The 18,415-nt window shown below is 63.2% G+C and overlaps 1 protein-coding gene across 7 annotated transcripts in view; it reads left to right on the top strand.

Annotated features, from left to right (window-relative positions):
• Nucleotides 1-18,415, top strand: part of AGAP3 (ArfGAP with GTPase domain, ankyrin repeat and PH domain 3) — a 52,349-nt gene that overhangs the window by 17,475 nt on the left and 16,459 nt on the right. For 3 of the 7 annotated variants that reach the window (XM_087820930.1, XM_016196967.2, XM_087820926.1), the window contains exons 2-9: nucleotides 8,428-8,486; nucleotides 8,698-8,785; nucleotides 8,926-9,011; nucleotides 9,119-9,260; nucleotides 9,584-9,718; nucleotides 9,871-9,998; nucleotides 11,397-11,555; nucleotides 14,821-14,913. In XM_087820930.1, the coding sequence (XP_087677056.1) occupies nucleotides 8,428-8,486; nucleotides 8,698-8,785; nucleotides 8,926-9,011; nucleotides 9,119-9,260; nucleotides 9,584-9,718; nucleotides 9,871-9,998; nucleotides 11,397-11,555; nucleotides 14,821-14,913 (890 nt within the window). Of the gene's footprint in view, nucleotides 1-6,363; nucleotides 7,259-8,427; nucleotides 8,487-8,697; nucleotides 8,786-8,925; nucleotides 9,012-9,118; nucleotides 9,261-9,583; nucleotides 9,719-9,870; nucleotides 9,999-11,396; nucleotides 11,556-13,747; nucleotides 14,000-14,820; nucleotides 14,914-18,415 lie in introns of those variants that run through there. The other 4 variants (XM_087820925.1, XM_087820927.1, XM_087820931.1 and 1 more) reach the window with 4 other exon arrangements.

Raw genomic sequence — 18,415 nt, 5'->3', positions numbered from 1 at the left:
AGCGAAACAAGAAAGGGCTGGGGAAATGAGCCTGGGCTGGGCTGCTGTGGCTAAGAAGTCAGAGAAAAGGGGGGAGTCTTTTTTTTTTCTCATTGTTTACACCGAGCCCCTGTCCCCTTCACTTGAGACCCTGAACTTGTGCACCTGAGCTGTGAGGGGGTGGGGGCACCTGGCAGCAGCTTCCTGTCTGCATCTCCTTCATCTCGGAGTGAAATTTGTGCAATTATTTGAATATTCCATCACATCTCCCCTTGATTCAGATGCTCTGCTTTCGTAAAAATAGGATGAAAGTCGACGATAGTGCCAGTACTGCTGAGGAACGGTGATCTCGTCCCTGAGTGCATCTTAGAAGCCCGTTGGGCTGGGAGCAGCAGATTCTCAGCTCATGGGACGTAAGCTGGACTGTTTGTTTATTTATTTATTAAAGAATAGTTTATTGATTTTTAGAGAGAGAAGGGAGAAAAGAGAAACATCGACACGAGAGCTTAACATCGATCGGCTGTCTCTTGTACGTCCCTACCGGGGATCGAGCCCACAACTCAGGAACGCGCCCTAACTGGGAATCAAACCAGCAATCTTTTGGTGCACAAGACGATTCCCGACCAACTGAGCCACACCGGCCAGGGCAGCTGGACCATTTAAAAACATGAAATTCAGCCTGGCCGGCGTGGCTCAGAGGCTGAGCATCCACCTAGGATCCAGGTTACAGTTCGATTCCTGGTCGGGGCACATGCCCGGGTTGTGAGCTCGATCCCCAGCAGGGGGCGTGCAGGAGGCAGCCGATCAATGACTCTCTCATCATTGATGTTTCTTTTTCCCTCTCCCTGAAAATCAATAAAAACATTAAAAAAATAAATAAAAATAAGAACATGAAATGCAGGACACGTGTCAGGATTGGGGTGAAAAGGCAGAGCGCCTAAGACGCATCCGCTCTTCCACTCTGAGTCTTGTCCCCTCCCCAAGGTGGCCGTGTGCAGTCTCACCACACTGGGCCCCTTTTCTCTTGGGACATTCTGGCAGAGCGTGGAGTGTGCAGCACCCGGGGTCCTCAGATGGCCCTGTGGATATTTTCTGGTCTGGGCAGGAAGCAGCGGATCCCCGCAGGAAGCAGCGTGTCCGGGTCCCGCTCAGGGTGTTAGAATGTGGGCCAAGGTCAGTAGGCCAGTGGGGACGCACAGCGGTAGGAACTGAGTCTTCCGGAGGACAGTCTTGTCCGGTCTTGTCCTGGCCACCACTGTGCTGACAGAGTTTGTGGACAGAAAGGAAAACGAAGAGACTTACCGAGTAGCTAGTTTGGGACCAGAAGGCCATTTCCTGGCTGGGATGACGCCGCTTCCCAGAGGATGGTCTCGGTTTCCTCCCTTTGTCCACTCCCGACCTGGCCCTTTTGATCCCCTCAGCTTTGCCGAGGGGAGGAGGGGAATGCTGCCCCGGGGGGGCTCTGCCTCGGTAGATGGGGGAGAATTCCCCGGCCCCTTCTGGAGAATGAGCTGGGCTGGGGGCTGGGGGCTAGGCTGGTCCCCGCAGTCACACCTGCTGGGCTCCGTGGAGCCTGCCCCCTTGAGTCTATACCAGCTTCTGTGTGTTTCCTGGGGCTGCTGTAACAGCATCTGTCACAGCTTGGGAGGCTGGAAGTCTGAAATCAAGGTGTTGGCAGAGCCCTGCTCCTTCCCAAGGCTGTGAGGATCTGTTCCAGGCCTCTCCCCTCGGCGTGCAGATGGCCGTCTTCCCGCTGTGCGTGACTGTGTCTATGTCCAGATTTCCCCTTCTTATAAGGACACCAGTCATACGGGATTAGGGGTCCACCCTGCTTCAGTGTGACCTCATCTTAGCGAATTACATTTGCAACCACGCTGTTTCCAAATAAGGCCGCATTCTGAGGTCCTGGGGGTTCGGACTTCGCAGTGTGCATCTGCTTCTTCCAGCCCATATCAGCTTCTATCAGATTTTTAGAGGGAGCCATGATCCACGTGGGCCTGTGGGCCTGGGGACTCTGAGGTCGAACTGCAGTTCCTTGGGGAACAGGTGGAGGGACCTGTAGCCGAAAGGCCCCGGGCAGACGTGGAACTGCTGATGTGTCCAATTCGATCTGATTTGAAGACATCGCTTTTGTGAATTTTTCTGTGTCCCTGGCACTTTCTTGCCAGCAGCGATGGCTCCTTTGATTAACCCTCTGCTGTAAGCCAGGCACCGTGCTGGCCCCCCCCCCAGTCCCATCGTCGGTGGTGTGACTTCAGCTGGCAGGGTGGACTCTCCCTGATTTACAGACTGAACCCCGAGACCCTGGGAGGTGAAGGCGACTGCACATGGGTCAGCACACAGCTAATAGTTCCTGAGGCTGAATGTGAACCCAGAGCCCTCAGCTCCAGAGTACTGGCGTGTCTTGCCAGTACACTGCCACTCTTATGGACTTAGGGTCGGTGAAAACGGTTTTGCCTTTGGTTTGTCGCCTCAACAGACTGTCCCAAGCAGGGACTGTCTCTCCCATGCCTGCCTCCCTCCCCACAAGGGGAACAAAAGCCTGGGTGCACAGTTCATGCTCAGCAAAGACATTCATTTATTCATCCATCCATCCATCCATCCATCCATCCATCCATCCATCCATCCATCCATCCATCCATCCATCCATCCACAGAGTCATGGAGCCCAGCTGAGTTCCGGGGGGAGGTGAAACACACCAGGAAGATATCCGAGAGTAAGGAGTGTTATATGACCGTGGTGTTGGAGAGGGGCTGGGCCCCCAGCTGGTGAGGGATGGGGATCCGGATGAGCTAAAGAACTAGCAAGCGGGTGAGCTAAAGAACTAGCAAGGCCCTTCGAGGTTCAGGGCTCTGTGGCTGACGGAGGTGGGGAGCGGGGAGAGTTCCAGGAGGTGAGATCATAGAGGCACGTGGGGCATTAGAAGATGGTGAGGAACTTGGTATAATGTTGCGCCAAGTGGAAGCCACTGGGGGGCATGGGCGGGACGTGCCCAGGTCACTTCTGGATTGCCAGTGGGGGCTTTGGGCAGGGAGGGTGGTGGCTTGCCTTGGCTGTGCAGAGGCGGTGAGAAAGTGGACTGGGGACACGTTGAGGAGGTGGAGCCAACAGGACTGGCCTGGGATTGGATGTGGGGCGTGGTGAGGAAATGGAGGCTCACGCCTGGAAGGCTCCTCGCTGTGCAGTAGTTAAGACAGAACCAGGGGGTGAGCGGTTTGGGGATGGAATCGGGAGGTTCATTGTTGCTGCGGCTGCAACGAACTGTCTCAGTGGACAGCCCCTGACGCTTGTAAAGACTCAAGAGTCCTGCAGGCCTCCAGTGTGAGCGGCGGGCTGTTGGGGAGGCTTTGGGCCAGCAGGGACCAAGGGGGCAGCCCTGAGTCTCCTCTCTCTTCTGGGACTGGAGACCCTGCATATGGCCACTGCTGGGGGGTTGCCAGCTTCTCGCTGCTGGTAGCCAGGGCTGCCCGAAGATGTTTTGCTGCCACCTTGTGGACAAGAGGAACCCCGTGCCGCGCGGAGGACCACATAGCTCTGGGACCATCCCTGTTGCAGGGAGAAGCCAGGCCTTTCCCACACGCCCCTTGGTTGGGGCAGGAAGCTAGCCCTTCCCATCCCGAGAAAGCCATCCATCTGCAGCTCCATGTGGTTTGTGTGGCCTCAGCTGGGCACACCTCGGCTTATCAGTGGGTCACCCAGCAAATATTTGAGTGGAGACACCAGGCGCAGGTTCTGCAGGATTCCTGAGCCCAAGGCCGCCCTTTGCCCGGCTCAGGACCAGCACTCTGTTTCTGCCATGCCTGCATGCCAGGCCTGCACCAGGCCTTTCCCTTCACCTTAGCTACCCTGATGCGGTCAGCAGTATATTCCTGCTGGTCCCAGACACAGTTGCACACCCAGGGCAGGACGTCTGAGCCCCGGCGCCACGCTGTGTGCGCGTCTAGACTCAGCATCTTCTGGTTTCCCGGTGCTTGGAGCAGAGGGGCTGCGCGGGGCTGAGCTTCTGCCCTCCCGGCTCCCTGGGATGCGCGTTCTCGACACCCAAAATGCTCCTGCAGGCATCGAGGGACATTTCATCTGTAGCTCCCCCAGAAACTTCCTTGGCGACACTCACTCCCAAGCCACAGGTGGAGCCTGGTGTTTCTGATGACAGACAAACAGCTGACACGAGGGCTGTTTTATGGACTTCCGGGCCTGTTTGCGGGGTCCCAGTGTGAAGCTTTGCGGGGCCGCCCTCGTTCCCTTCGGGCTGCGTTGAGAACTGCGTTTGCCGCTTCTCTCCGGAGCAGAGCCTTGTCAGACAGGACACGGAGACCTCGTCCCTGGCTGGGGCCACTGCCTGCGGGGAAGAGCTGTGTGCCGCGCCTGTCCTTCCTGGGGTCTCTGGCTGGCTTGATGTCCTGGGACTCTGACGTGTCGCCATCCTCCTTCTCTGCTCCGTTTCTGCCGGTAGAGAACAGTTTCTGGGGAGAAGGGATAGGAGGAAGGTGTTCGGGTTCGGGAACTCACCGTCTTGCGGGGGCCGATTCGCAGGTGCAGTGGGGGCCCAGAGCTGGTGTGTCCTCTGAGAACGGGAGGCGCCCTTTCACCCCGGGACCCGGCACTGCTGTCCCTCTTCCTGTGCCAGGGAGGGGGGCTTTTCCCCTCCAGCCCTGTCCTGCCACTGCCACCAAGAGTCATGTGGATTCTGAGGCAGCCATCCCCTTAGGTACCGTGTTCCCTCTCCCTCCTCAGTCCCCTCGGCCCCCAGACTGCTGTCCTGCGCTTGCATTTTCATTGGCTTGGGGGAAGGGTTCGAGATGAGCAGCCTTTTGCTTTGGGGGAGAGGTAATTCCCTGTGTGTGTGAGAGACATGCAAACAGATGTGCAGATAGGGAAGCGGAGCGTGGGAGTTTCAAACGTGGAAGTGTGAGTCAGGATTCCTGGGTCTCCTTCTTGTCTCCGTGCCTGAAGGATCCTGGGAAAGGCCCTTCGGCGGAACCGTCTGTCGTTAAGTGGAGACTATGCACCCCGAGAGGACACGAAGCTGCCTCGTCACTGTTAATGACTAGTCCCGAGAGAATACAATTTCACCCCCAGGCCTCTCCGGGCGATCCAGCCCGGGACTTGGGAGTCTCCAGCTCTTTTCTGCCCGAGCACCTAGGATGGAGAGGCCCTGCCTTCCTCAGGCATTCCCCCACTCCAGCCCCCTCTGGAATGTGCCACTTTTATCTTGTACTTTGCTTCTGACCAGGACCATGGCATTCTGAAGCTGAGAGGGAAGGCGGGAGTTGGGTTGGTCTGGGGGTGGAGGAAACCGGGGAGCATTATCTCTTTAAAGGAAAAGGCGAGCCCCCTCGCCTCTGCCACCACCAAAACTGGTTTCTCCTGATCTGCCTGGGGTCCTTGTGGGTTATGGTGAACTGGCTCCTGGCTCATCTCCAGGGCTGTGGGGGAGGGCCCTTCGTTTAATGAGTGTCGGATGCAGCCCACACTGGTCAAATCCAAAGGGCTTGGGGAGAGGGAGCATGAGGCTGCAGCCGGTCCTCCCGAGCTAACCCTTCACCCCTGCTCAGCCGGTCAGGCTCGGGACAGGAGGTGAACTCCCAGCTAACCCTTCACCTCTGCTCAGCCGGTCAGGCTCCGCGCGGGAGGGGAGACCCAGAGTGTTCAGGGACTCATAAGTTGAGTCCCTTGTCCAGAGCTGTATGGTCCACGGCCAGAGGTGACCTTTGGGTTTTCCACTGCCCTTAGGCAGGACCACACTTAACCCAGCCGGGATGACTTCATAATTAGCGAGAAGAAACCCTCGCTGGTTAACAGAAACCGATTCTCTCGTTTCCCAGCCGAGCCTCATGAAGATAGGATCACCTCCTTTAGGCTTCCCATTTTGCAGATAAGAAAACTGAGGCCCAGAGAGGGCGTATGCCGTGCCTCCTGACTCTTGGTGTACACTTGTACTAATTCCGGCCCCGGCGTTACACCTTCAGGTTTGTTTTTGTTTTTTTTTCGTTTGGAGAAAGAGTGGCCACTTGTGTGCGCAGCGGGCCCGGGACGGACTGTTAGGCGGTTGGCCTGCGCTCAGCGACAGCGCCTCACCTGCCTGCCGCAATCCGAGGAGGAGCCCTGGGCTGGAATTTCCTGTTCCCAGGGCTCGGGGCTGCCCCGGCGCCGCCGTTCCGGGGTGTTCCAGGCCGGGCTTGCCGCCTCGCTCTCCTCGCCGGGCGGCCGCGGGCCTCTCCAGGTCTGGGCTTGCCGGCTGCGCCGTGGAGGAGTCGTGGGACTCGGTCGGCCGACGCCAGGTGCCCAGAGGCCGGAGGTCCGTGCGCCCCGGCCGCGGCCCCGGCCCGGGCCCCGCCGCGCGCCCCTCGCCATGGGCCTGGCGCTCGCCCGCGGGCCCTGAGCATGGAGCGGGGCCGGCCGCCCGCGTCCAGCTGCAGCCGGGAGCGGCCCGCCGCCTGCCGCCGCGCCCTCAGCGTCTGCGACGCGCTGGACCTGCGCGGCGCCCCGGCCGACCGCGCGGCCCCCGCCCTGCGGGCCGCCCTGTGCGCCGGGCGCGAGCAGCCCGCGCGCCCGCGAAGCGTGTGCTCCGCGGACCCGGGCCCGCCGCCGCCGCCGCCCGCCGCCCGCAGCCTGCTGCTGGGCTTCCTGCGCCCGCGATTCGGCCGCCGGGGCCCCGCGCCCCCGGAACGCCCCGGCTCGGCCGCGCCCAGCCCCGCGCCCGCCCGGCGCAGCCGCTCCGGGGGCGCCCCGGCGGCGCGGCCGCGACCCACCAGCATGACGTTCCTGGAGGTGAACCGCCTGGAGCTGGCCGAGGCCGAGGCCGCGGGCGCGGGCGCGGGGCTGGGCCGCGCGGGCAGCGCGGGCTTCCTGCGGGGCGCCTCGCTCTGGAGCAGCCAGCGCTGGCAGGTGCTGCGCGGCGGCGGGCGCGCGGCCCCCGGCCCCCGGCGCGGCCTCTCGGCGCTGAAGAAGAGCTTCAGCTTCCGCCTGCGCCGCGGCCAGGAGCTCCGGCGCGCCGAGTCCGGGCTGCTGCCCCGCGCGCGCACCCGCAGCGACGGCGACGCCGGCTCCCTGGGCGCCTTCGCCAGCCGCCGCGACCTGCTGCTGGGCGCCGAGGCCCCGCGCGCCGCGCCCGAGCCCGGGGGCCGCCCCCGCTCCGCCGCCGGCCTCTGGCGGCTGCTCACCAGCCGCTTCCGCCGCCGGGACCCCGCGCCCGACCCCGCGCCCGACCCCGCGCCCGCGGAGCCGCTGTGGAGCCGCCGGGCGGCCGCGGCCCCCGGGCTCTTGGGCGCGCCGAGCGGTAAGGGTCGTCTCCGGGCCGGGTCCGGCTGAGCCGGTGGGAGAGCTGGGACCTACCTGGGAGAGGTGGGCGTGTCGTGGGGGGCGGGGGACTGCGGGGCTGCCCAGCGAGGCCTGCGCCCCGCGGGCTCTGGGGCGGCTGGTGGTGCCCGAGCGTGGCCGTGGCAGTGCGGACAGGGGAGGACTTCCAGGCGGTCCCCGCGGGGCTAGCGCTGGCCTGTGGCCTGGTGGAACCGGCGGCCAGGGCGCAGGGCCCCCTGCCTGGCTTTTGGCACGCGCCGCGCTGGGGCCCAGGGGCGCCGAGCCCCGCGTCCCGGGCTCTGGGCGCGGCTGGAACGTCTGTAGGTCCCAGCGCCCGGGCGGGGCTCGCGCTCTGCCTTCTGGCTGCCTCCGCAGAGGACTTGAGGGGCTGCTCGGGGACCCGGGCGGCCTGTGCCCTAACTACCCTTGGAGACGGCCTGGGCTGGGGAAGCGGGCTGTAGGATTGCATTGCAACCCAGGAGATAGGGAGGGCTCTGGCAGCGCAAGACTCCCCTTCCCCAGGACAGTGTCAGCGTCAGGCCAGCTGCCCTGGTCTGAGAATGGACTGAAGAGGAGGGAGCCTGGGAGGCGGGTCTTGGGGGGAGGCCCCCCCAACAAGGAGGAGCTGGGGCTGGAGGGCTGTCACAGAACAGGGCCAGGTAAGGGCTCCTCCCTCCTCACCCTGGCAGGAATGTGGTGGGTGGCCCCACCCTGCACAGGGGAGCTGTTCCTACCTGCTGCAGGAGGTTGGCCCCCCCTGCCTGGCTGCCAAGTGCCCAGCCCGGCTTGGGCCTGGGCTGAGACCTGCTGGAGCTGTCTCTCTCCTGGGTCTGTTGTTGTCTGGGCCCTGGGGGCACCGGGCCGGGTGTGGCTCAAGGTGGGAGCTACTTACCTTGCTGGAGCAGTAAGAGGAGGAGGGACCCAGGTCCAGGCCAGCGAAACTGGGCCCACACCCCTGAGAGTCCTCTCCCTGAGGACTGTCTTCACTCTGTTCCACTTTCCTGCTGCTCCCTAGGGCACTAGGGGTCTCCTGTGGACAGTGCTGTCCTCTGGCCTGGGCCTAGGAAAGGGCAGTGTAGGCCACAGCTGGTAGCAGATAGCACAGGTGTGGGCACCGCCTGGCCTGACGGGCAGCCTTCTCTCCCGCAGACTCCTTTGTGAACAGCCAGGAGTGGACCCTGAGCCGCTCGGTGCCGGAGCTTAAAGTGGTGAGTGAGGTGGGGAGGGCCGGGCAGCCCTGGGGCTGGTGGGGGCTCGGCTCCGCCTGGGCATTGCTCCCTGCCTCCGGCCCCTCTCTCCTCCTGGCCCTCTTCCCATCCTTGGCACTGGTCCTTCTCAGTCCTTACGGTTTTTGCCTTTCCTGCCTGTCCCCTACCTTGTGCCCTCTGACTGCTGCTGTCACCCCTTCCTCTCCCACAGGGCATTGTAGGGAACCTGTCTAGTGGGAAGTCGGCCCTTGTGCACCGCTATCTGACAGGGACCTATGTCCAGGAGGAGTCCCCTGAAGGTGAGCGTTACAGGCTGGAGGCTCGAGCCCCTCGTTTCTCGGTGCTCCTATCTCCTGGGGGACTGTGCGTTTCTCCTCTGCTTGGCCCCTCGGGAGGGCGTTTCTCCCAGCTTCGGGCCTGACCGTGCACTCTGTCCTAGGGGGTCGCTTTAAGAAGGAGATTGTGGTGGATGGCCAGAGTTACTTGCTGCTGATCCGAGATGAAGGAGGCCCACCTGAGCTCCAGGTGAGGCTCTTGCCCAGCCCTGGCCTGTTGCGTGTGTGGGGAGAGGGATAGGGAGTTCTCCTGTGACCAGGTGAGGCTGGTTGGTGATTGTGCTCGGTTCCCCATAGTTTGCTGCCTGGGTGGACGCGGTGGTGTTTGTGTTCAGCCTGGAGGATGAGATCAGCTTCCAGACAGTGTACAACTACTTCCTGCGCCTCTGCAGCTTCCGCAACGCCAGCGAGGTGCCCATGGTGCTGGTGGGCACGCAGGGTGAGCGGGCCTGTGGGGCTGGGTCCCCAGGCGGGCAGGCGTGGGAAAGCCCAGCCCCTCCCCTTCCACCCCATGTTGACGGGGCAGCTCATCCTGGCTCCACGCTCACTGGCTCTTCCCCAGCTACATCCGGCCTTCATGTGACAATCGGGTCGATGTGTATTGAGATGAATTAGCCGAGTGGCTGGCTCGTTTGCACTCGGAGCTAGAACAAGGCCAGACACCAGTGTTCTCGCGCTCGCCCCTCCCTAACCAGAGGCGGGCCCCCTTGACGCCCCAGCTTCCCGGTGGCTGAGTAAATCCCCACCCTCCCGCCTCCACAGATGCCATCAGTGCCGCCAACCCCCGGGTCATCGACGACAGCAGGGCCCGCAAGCTGTCCACAGACTTGAAGCGCTGTACCTACTATGAGACGTGTGCAACCTACGGGCTCAATGTGGAGCGCGTCTTCCAGGACGGTAACTCGGGCGCCGCAGCGGGCGGGGTGGCTTCCCCAGAGCGGGCCAGCGGGGCCTCTGGCCAGCCGGGCCTGTGCTCTGGGAGGGGGCGGCTCTAAGCTGGGCCTCTCACTTCTCCCCAGAGGAGTAATTGACTCTGCTGTCCCCTGCAGTGGCCCAGAAGGTGGTGGCCTTGCGGAAGAAGCAGCAGCTGGCCATCGGGCCCTGCAAGTCCCTGCCCAACTCCCCCAGCCACTCGGCAGTGTCGGCTGCTTCCATCCCGGCCGTGCACATCAACCAGGTGCGGCAGCCTCCCCGCGTCCGTGCCTCGGCCCTGCCTTACCATGCTGTCTGTCTGCCTGCCTGCCCCCCCGTCTGGTCTCCTGCGCTGAAAGCCCATGCAGCCTGCGCGACTGGCCTGGCCTCATCTGCACCCCTGTGGTGACTGCCTTCCCGCTGGCGCCCACCCCTGCTCGCCACCCTCTCCCTGCAGCCCCTTCAGCTGAGGCGGCACAACACTCGCTCTGGTCAGCGCTGTTAGGGCCGGTTCAGGAGCTGTTGCCCATGGAGCAGACTCAGGAGGCACAGAGGTGTCCTGGGCAAAACCGGGAGCGCGAGCAGGCCCCCCACCTGTGGGCCCTGTCAGTGTTTGAGGGACCGGTGGCTTTCGTGGGGTGGGGGGGCCTCTGAGCCAGGTCCTGCCAGCATCCCTCCCATGATCCCACGTTGACACGTGTCCACTTCCTGGCCTACTGCCCGGTTATTTTCCGGCCCTTGGTATATGGCCAGAGTTTCCTTCCGTAAGTGCGTCGCCCCACTCTGTGCCCTGCTCCCTGGGAAGCCCTGGGGTCAGCACAGGTGCCCCGACGGAGCGGCCCAGCAGACAAGGGCCCACCCGGCCGCCAGCTTCCTGCCGGCAGCCTGGCTGCTCTTTCAGGTGCCTCCCTTTAGCAGTTTAGGAGGCAGCCGGGCTCTCCCCTAAGCGTCCCACGTGGAGGAGAAAGGGAGGGACATAGACGGAGCTCTTTCCTCATGATCTCTGAGCAGTTCGCCTCAGCTGGGCCCATGGGCGCTGCCCAGGGAGGCTCTGATGGCTGAGGGGGCGCAGCTCCTTTGCTCCTTGTGCAGATTAGGGCTCGAGGGGCTGCCAGGGCCCTGGACGGTGTGTGTTCTGAGCCCCGGGTTGGACACTGGCATGCACTTTCTGTCCCCATCTTGTCATCTTTCCTGTCTCTCCTCTTCCCGGCTCTGTCCCTTCCTGCTGCCTCCCGACAGCGGTCTGAGTTCTGTTCTGTGCTCGGCCTCAGCGCTCCCGTGTCCCTCCCCGTCACACACGGTCCTTACAAGCAAACGGCATCCTACCCCGCCCGGCCTCCTGTATCCCTGACATATGTCCCACCCAGGGTGACCTGCTACCTCGCGTCACACCCACCTGTGAGCCCAGACTCCACAGTTCACATCCAGCCGCAGCCTCTGATTCCGACTTGCTAGCCGTTGCCTCTGATTGGCCCCGTCGGCAGCCCCGCGCGGTGACCACTGGGCTCCGCTGGCCTCCAGGCCATGCCGCCCCTCTCGGCTCCTTGTCTAGGAGCTAGTGTCCCCCTGACGCCCCACGAGCCCCAGGCCAGGTCCCCCACACTGCTGCCGGCCCTGCACCCCATCCCAGAGTCGCCCTCAGCAGCCCCCTCTCTGTCCTTAGGCCACGAATGGCGGCAGCAGCGCCTTCAGCGACTACTCGTCCTCAGTCCCCTCCACCCCCAGCATCAGCCAGCGGGAGCTGCGCATCGAGACCATCGCTGCCTCCTCCACCCCCACACCCATCCGCAAGCAGTCCAAGCGGCGTTCCAACATCTTCACGGTATGTGCCCGTGCCCCCCCCCAGCCTCTCAGTGGCCTCCGCCCCGCAGGCAGGGCCCAGCCAGGAGGGAAGGCGCCCCGGCCTCCGTCCACACAGACACGCAGCTCAGTAGGTCCTGACCGGCGCCCTCACGCACAGCCAGGCGCTCCAGACTTCCTCCCAGCGCCCGGCGGGCTGCCGTCAGCACATCCACACGGACCCGCTGCCCCGCCGTGCACACCACACCTCCCCCGTCACCTTAGGGCTTCTCCACCAGCTTGGAGGACCTTTGGAGGCATCTGTTCTCACTGCCCAACACCCTGGATTTGGAGGTCGTGCGCCGAGGCTGCATTAGAGGGCTAGCGGCAGAGCGAGAACCAGGGCCCAGGCCCCTGTCCCCATTCTGCTCTTTTCCATTACTCCACGCTTCCTTCCACCACCGCGGTCGGTCCAGCAAAGCCTTAGACACCTTCCCCAGGCCTCCATCCTGTCCTCACCACCCCGCCTTCAACCTCCACAGGTCACTTCTCCCCCGTCCCTGCAGACCTCACAGCCAGGGCCCCCTGTGCCTCCCACTGCTCCAGGCCCGACCCCTAAGCTCTCAGGTGCCCTCAGCCTGCTGCGTGTCATGTCCAGCCTCTAGCGTCTGACGCGCAGCCCACCCCCAAATGCTCACCCTCCAGCTGGGAGCTGGCCGGACCATTCCGGGAACCTTGGGTCAGACACAGGTGGGTGAGCTGCCGCGTGGATTCTGAGGAGATCGCCCTGTCCTTCTGCGTCACTCCATGCGCCTCTTTCCGAGCTTCGGGGCTGGGCTCCCAGCCCGGCCTTGTGTCCTGCCCGCCGGGCCGGGCCCCAGCCGGGCTCTCAGGAACCAGCCCAGCGGAGCCAGCGCTCCGGGCCTTGCCCATTCATTCTCGCCTCCACACCGCTGCCCGGTCTGCCTGCCTCTGCCCCGTGCCTGCCGCGTGCTCGCTCCCTGTCCGCGCTGACCGACCCTCTTTCCGATGGCAGCTGCCGCCCCGCCTGGCACTTCCCAGCCCTGACCCCGCCTGGGCTCGAAGCTTCCTGTTTCTGTTCGCGCCCAGAGACTCCCAGGGCCCTGGGCTGCCTGCTTGTACCACCTGCCGCTGCTTCTGCCCCCGTAGCGTCCCCTGGGTGCCTGTGTTTGCAGTGACCGCCGACCGTGCCCCCTGCACCCGCTCCCTGACATCCTGCCTCTGTCACCTGCTCCCTCGACGCCATCCTTACCCCCCGCCTTGCTCCGCTGCTGGTCCCGCTAGCCCTCCTCTGCCCGCGCCACGCCCGGCTCCCGGCCCCCTCGCCGGCCCATCTGCTTCCTGCCCCTGCCCCCCGCTGCCTGCCGACTGTGCCGCCTCCACCTGCCGTCCTGCGGGCCCTTCCGTCCCCCCATCTTCATGGTGGCAACCTGATTTCCTCCTTCCATTGTCTCCACGGTGACCTCACTTGGGCCATTGTTCCCCTGAGGCAGCCTCAAGACACGTCCCCGTCTCTAAGGGTGCATCTGGGGACCTCCCCTCTCATCGTCGCGGTTGGGGCCACCCCCTCCCCTCCTCATCCCCCTGACAGAGCCGCGCCTGCTCCCGGGCCGGTGCCCTTGGGACCCCCCGCTGGACATGGCTGTTGACAGCTCCAGTCTCCCCCATGGCCTCATGTGCCCCGTTTGTTGCCACTCTTGCCCTGGTTCCCGCCATGTGGGTGTGCCCCCTCTGGGCTCACGGGAACCCTCCGGTGACTGGGGGCCTCTTGGCTGACCAGTCGGGCTGGGGCAGGCTGTACCCACTCGCCCCTGCCCCAGGGGCAGCCGTCCCGTCCACCTTCCTTCTCCCCGGGCCGAAGGGGCAGGGGCTGTGGCACCCAGTGGAGGCCGGGGCAGGCGCTTACGGAGCTGCGGGCAGTGGCCTTGGGCCCAGTTCTCCCCGCTCCTCAGCTGTGCCCCCCCGCCCCCCGCTGCTAAACTCTCCCCCCTCCCTGTGCCCTTGGCTCCTGGCAGCCGGGCCAACAGGAGGGGCGTGGGGCCCGAGCGAGCGTCCCCGCCGGCCGCCCCGCCGCCCCTCTGCCGCCGCCTCTCTTCCTTCCACCCGCTGCCGCCTCTCCCCAGGCGCCTGGGTCTCTGCCCTCACCAGTGCTGACCAACTTACGCGGGGCTTGAGTATAACTTGCCAAAATCTTTATTCTTTCGATATTTGCAGATATGTGCCACTGTTTCCAACTTTTCATCAACAAAAAGGCCTTTCCAACTCCTTCCAAATTAGAAGACCAGGTGGTGACACAGCACCTCTGGACATTCTCCCCTGTGCGGGGCCGGAGGCGGGCCGGGCCCTGGGACTGCTCTCAGATGAGAAGCGGCCGCCGTGCTCCCCACTCCAGAGACCCACAGGAACCTTTGTAACTAACCCCCACCCCCAGGGAAGGCTAGGAAGCTGGAGCCCGCGGCCGGGGGCTGCCGGGGACCAGGCCTGGCTGGACGCTGCGCCAGGCTCGCTGCATGGACAAGAAGGGAGCTCGGCCCCACGCCTGCCCGGCGACGAGGCCCAGAGGGGCGGGGTGTCCAAGCGCCCACGGCCCGGCTGCTCCTGGGGGAGCTTTCCTGCCCCTCCCCTCCTCTGCTCCTTCCTGCATGGACTTCTGCGTTCCTGCTCTGCTCTGGACGCCAGCACCGCCGCGCGCTTGCCTTTCCCCCTCTTGGCCTCCCCGTTTCCTAGGATCCGCATTGGGGCGGCTCTGCCCCAGGAGCCTGGCAGGGGCATAGGGCCTCTTCTGGCCTCTCTCCTCTCTCTCTCCATCCACTGTGCCCCTTGGGCCACGCCGACCAGCTCGGCGCAACGTGCCGCGTGGTGTCTGTGCCGCAGACGGGCCACTGCCCGCTCACTTCTGGACTTTGCTGTCCCTGGTTGTCGTGCCCCGTGCTCCCGGCCATTCCTCAGTGCCACCGTCCACCTCTCCTGGCCCCTTCCCTTCTCTTCCACCCCAGCCCCCTGGGCTGCGTGCCTCTCACGCCCTTGGTATTTCGTGTCCTTGCTCTTTTGTGAGGGGCGTCCCGGCTCAGTGACCTGTGCTGCTCTGTATGGTGCCGTGTGTAAGAATAAACCCATTGGAATACTCGTGGTCTCAGTTCCTTCCCGGTCCCGCCGCCCCGGCCCTGCCCCACTGCTAGGGGGCCTGTCCAGGCCGAGGGAGGGCGGGCGGGCTGGGGGTTCCAGGTGGGCAGCTGTCCCCCGCCGACCTCAGACCCCTGTAACATGCCTCTTCTTTTCTCTTCCAGTCTCGGAAGGGTGCTGATCTGGACCGGGAGAAAAAGGCCGCCGAGTGCAAGGTGGACAGTATCGGGAGTGGCCGGGCGATCCCCATTAAACAGGTCAGCACCCCCTTTCCCTGAGGCCTGAGAGCAGCTGAGACCAGGCCCAGGAAATGCTAGAGGATGGTTCTTTTCTGGGACTGTGACAGGGGAGATGGTGTGAGAAGCAGGCGCCCCCTCCTGGGAGGCCTGAGGTTCTGCTAAGGACTCATCTCTGGGGAGGGTAGCCTGGGAGCCTAGTCGCTGCTGAGGTCTGGTTACTAGGATCCGAACCTGGGCTGGAGCCTGTACCTTCTCACCACCACCAGGGGGCAGAAGAGAGCCACCTGCCGGCTCCAGTTGCTCTTCTGCTGGTGGTTTTGGAGTTGGTGACCTGGGGGGAGACCCGCTGCCTCCGCTGGAGGGCTGAGTCTGGGCTCTCTGGCCCAGAAGAAGAGAATTCACAAGAGTACCCTGAGTATGCACTGAAGGGCATGCTGAGGGCTGGTCTTCCCCCAGGTTCGCTGGCCAAGTCTTATCCATGTGAGCCTCTGTTCATTTGTAAAGAAAAAACTTAGTCGAGGTGTCTCTCCCCAACTCCTTCCCGAGTCCCTGCCTGGCAGGGCTCCCAGAACTGTTGTGGGTCCCCATGATAGGAAGGACTTGAGTGATGGCAGTGCCTTTTGCACAGAGATGGTGGTGCACTGGGCAGGGCTCTAGAACTGCTGGCTGGACAAGAGCAGAGCCAGGAGGTGCCCCCCTGGAGCTTGGGCAGGAGCCTACAGGCTGAGGTGCCACAAGGATGGGGGCCGTGGGCTGGTGGTCTGCTGCACCCACAGGATGCTGGGCTTGGCAAAGACCTTCTGGGGAGCCAGTGGTTAGAGATGTTGTGTCTTTAGGGGCCACGTTGTCAGGTTTTGACCACAGAGGAGACTGGTGTGGCCAGAGCAGCAGAGCTTAGCTTGGCCAGGGCCCTGTGCTCAGGTTTGACCCTCCAGGCTGGGGCTTCTGGGGCCCATCATGACCAGAATTCACGTGCAGGTCTGTTTAGAATGGGGAGCCCAGGGCGTGCTTCAGGGTCCCAGAGGGCAGGATGGGGACACTACAGGGCTCCAGGTCCTTTGTTTCTGCTTCGTCCCTCCCCTGAGAGGTCACTGCGCTCTAGTTGGGTCAGCGTGCAGGGAGGTTGGGTGAGAAGGCCGAGAGGAGTGGCAGCAGCCAGTCTCCAGTAGGTCCCCACAAACCTGTTGACTGAGTGATTGCCTGTCACTGTGGCTGTGCAAACCAAGTGCCTCCTTGGGGGCTCTTGCTAGCGCTGTGGCTGTGCTCCCAGAGGACTCTCTCTCCCTGCCTGGGGACGGGTGTTTTCTGAGTGTGCGCACACGTAAACCTTTAATAGTGAGACCCCGTCCCGGGGCCCTCATTGTGAGGAGAGAGTAGCCCCACGCCCTTCCTGTCTAGGGTCGAGATGGGCCACACATGGGGGAGGCAGGAGCTGAGGGGTGGGGGTCGATGCCCTATGAATAGTCACCAGGGCCAGGCACCCAGCTGGGTGTTACAGACCCCTAAACCTCAGGGCCCCTCAAGAGGATAGAAGGGAGCCCAGCACAGCCCTGGGCCCTGGGCCCCGCTACTGCTGGAGGCAGCAGGTACCTCAGACAGGGCATTTGGGGGCGTGCCTGCCGTTAGGGTGGAGGCTCCTGGCAGCCAGGTGGTCATTCCTTCCCCTCCCACCTTCCCCTGCCCAGGGCGGTCCAACCCCTTTCCTGCCTCGCGTCCCCGTCTCCCGACACCGCTCCTTCCCCTCCCCCCTGCTCCTGCTGGGAGTGGAGATTGCATTTCAGTTGCCATTTGCATTCCCAATCAATCCGGACTCCGCAATTAAGCCGGCTGGCGGAGCTGGGAGGGAGGCGGCGGCGGGAACGGGTCCTCTGGGGGCTGTCGCCTCCGCGCCGCTCCCATTCCGCCCCAGATTGCTTCCTGCTCCGCCGTGCGCGGCCGGCCGGGGCGGGAGCGGGGACCCCTGGAGCTCCTTCTCCCTCCTTGGGACGCACGCCGCGCGACAACGGCCCTGCGTGGCTCGGGCAGGTGGGTCCTGCTGGCCCAGCTTCTCTGCGGGGCGGGCCTGGCGCTGGGCGGCGGCGGCAGGTCGCAGGCCCAGCTGCACTGGCTTCTCTCTCGCGGCGCCTCCACGCCCCGCGCCTCCCACGCCCCGCTCCTCCCACACCCGCGCCTCCCACGCCCCGCTCCTCCCACACCGGCGCCTCCACGCCCCGCTGCAGACTAACGAGCTCATTACCGCCGCCCTCTCCCCGAGGCCAGGCCCGGGTGAAGAGGCCGGAGCTGGGGTAGGAAAGGGCTCCCCTCGCCTGCCTCCTGGTCTCCTGCTAGGAGGGAGGGCTGCTATACGTGAGTCCCCTCTCCTTATCTGTAAGGGAAACTGAGGCCCAGGCAATGACGTAACTTGTTTGACGTTAAGGGTTGGTTGGCTGCAGAGGCCGGCTTCCCTTTCCCTTGATGGGAGCCCGGGTTGGACCCAGGAGGGAGGGCAGGGCTCGAGTTCTAAGGATTTGAGAGCAGAGGCCACTGTGGAGTCTCCCAGGGACGGCTGGGGTGGGGGTGGGGGGAGTAAGATGAGCTGGGGGACAGCGTGCCCAGGAGGCCGTTCCCCAGCCCTCCCTGAAGGGGAGCAGGATGGGGGGGGCAGGCACCCTTTCCTGGCCCGTGAGGGGATGGCTGCCTCCCAGAAGCAGGTCACCAAGGCTCCTTCACAGGCCAGATGTTCCACCCATCCTGTGCGAAGGCCCCATTCACACCAGGTGTCCAGAAGTACCTTGTGACCCTAGGGTCTGTCAGGCTGACGGGGACCAGGATGTTGCTCCACCTCGTCTCAGTTGGGGCAGCAGGAGGAGGGCGGAAGGAAGGGTAGCAAGGATGTGAACTATCTATTGAAAAGACGGAGACAAGGGGAGGCCCTAATCTGCGCCTGCGTCCCTGCCTGGGGGAAAGACCAGGCAGGAGATCCCAAATCACTGTTTCTGATCTGCTCCGAGCCTTGACTTGTTCCACAGCACTCAGAGGGGAGGTGTGATGGAATCTGGGCTCACTCTTCCTTGGTCCTCGGGGCCACAGCTGATGCTGGAGGGACGCCTGGCTGCTTTCTCACACCTGAATCTTTTTTAAAAAGTTCCAATTACAGTTGAAATTCAGTGTTATATACTTTCCAGGTGTGTAGCACAGCAGTTAGACATTTATATGCCTCACAAAGATGGTATTTCTAGGATCCAGTGGACACCATACATAGTTATTACAATATTTTTGCCTGTAATAACAATATAGTTATTACAATATTCTTACAATATTACAATATTGTAATATAGTTCTTACAATATTCCCTGTGCTGTAGTTTACATCCCTTCGACTATTTTTATTAATCCCTTTACTTTTTCACCCATCCTCCCAACCCCCTCCCCACCTGGTGACCATTAATTTGTTGTCTGTATCTGTGATTTTTCTGTTCGTTTATTTTCTTTTGTTAGATTCCACACAGACGTGAAATCATCACACCTGAATTTCTTAATTC

The sequence above is a fragment of the Miniopterus natalensis genome, chromosome 10 (genome assembly GCF_054644295.1).
Source record: "Miniopterus natalensis isolate mMinNat1 chromosome 10, mMinNat1.hap1, whole genome shotgun sequence".
Lineage (NCBI taxonomy): Eukaryota > Metazoa > Chordata > Mammalia > Chiroptera > Miniopteridae > Miniopterus > Miniopterus natalensis.
This window is presented reverse-complemented; position numbering and strand designations above follow the sequence as displayed.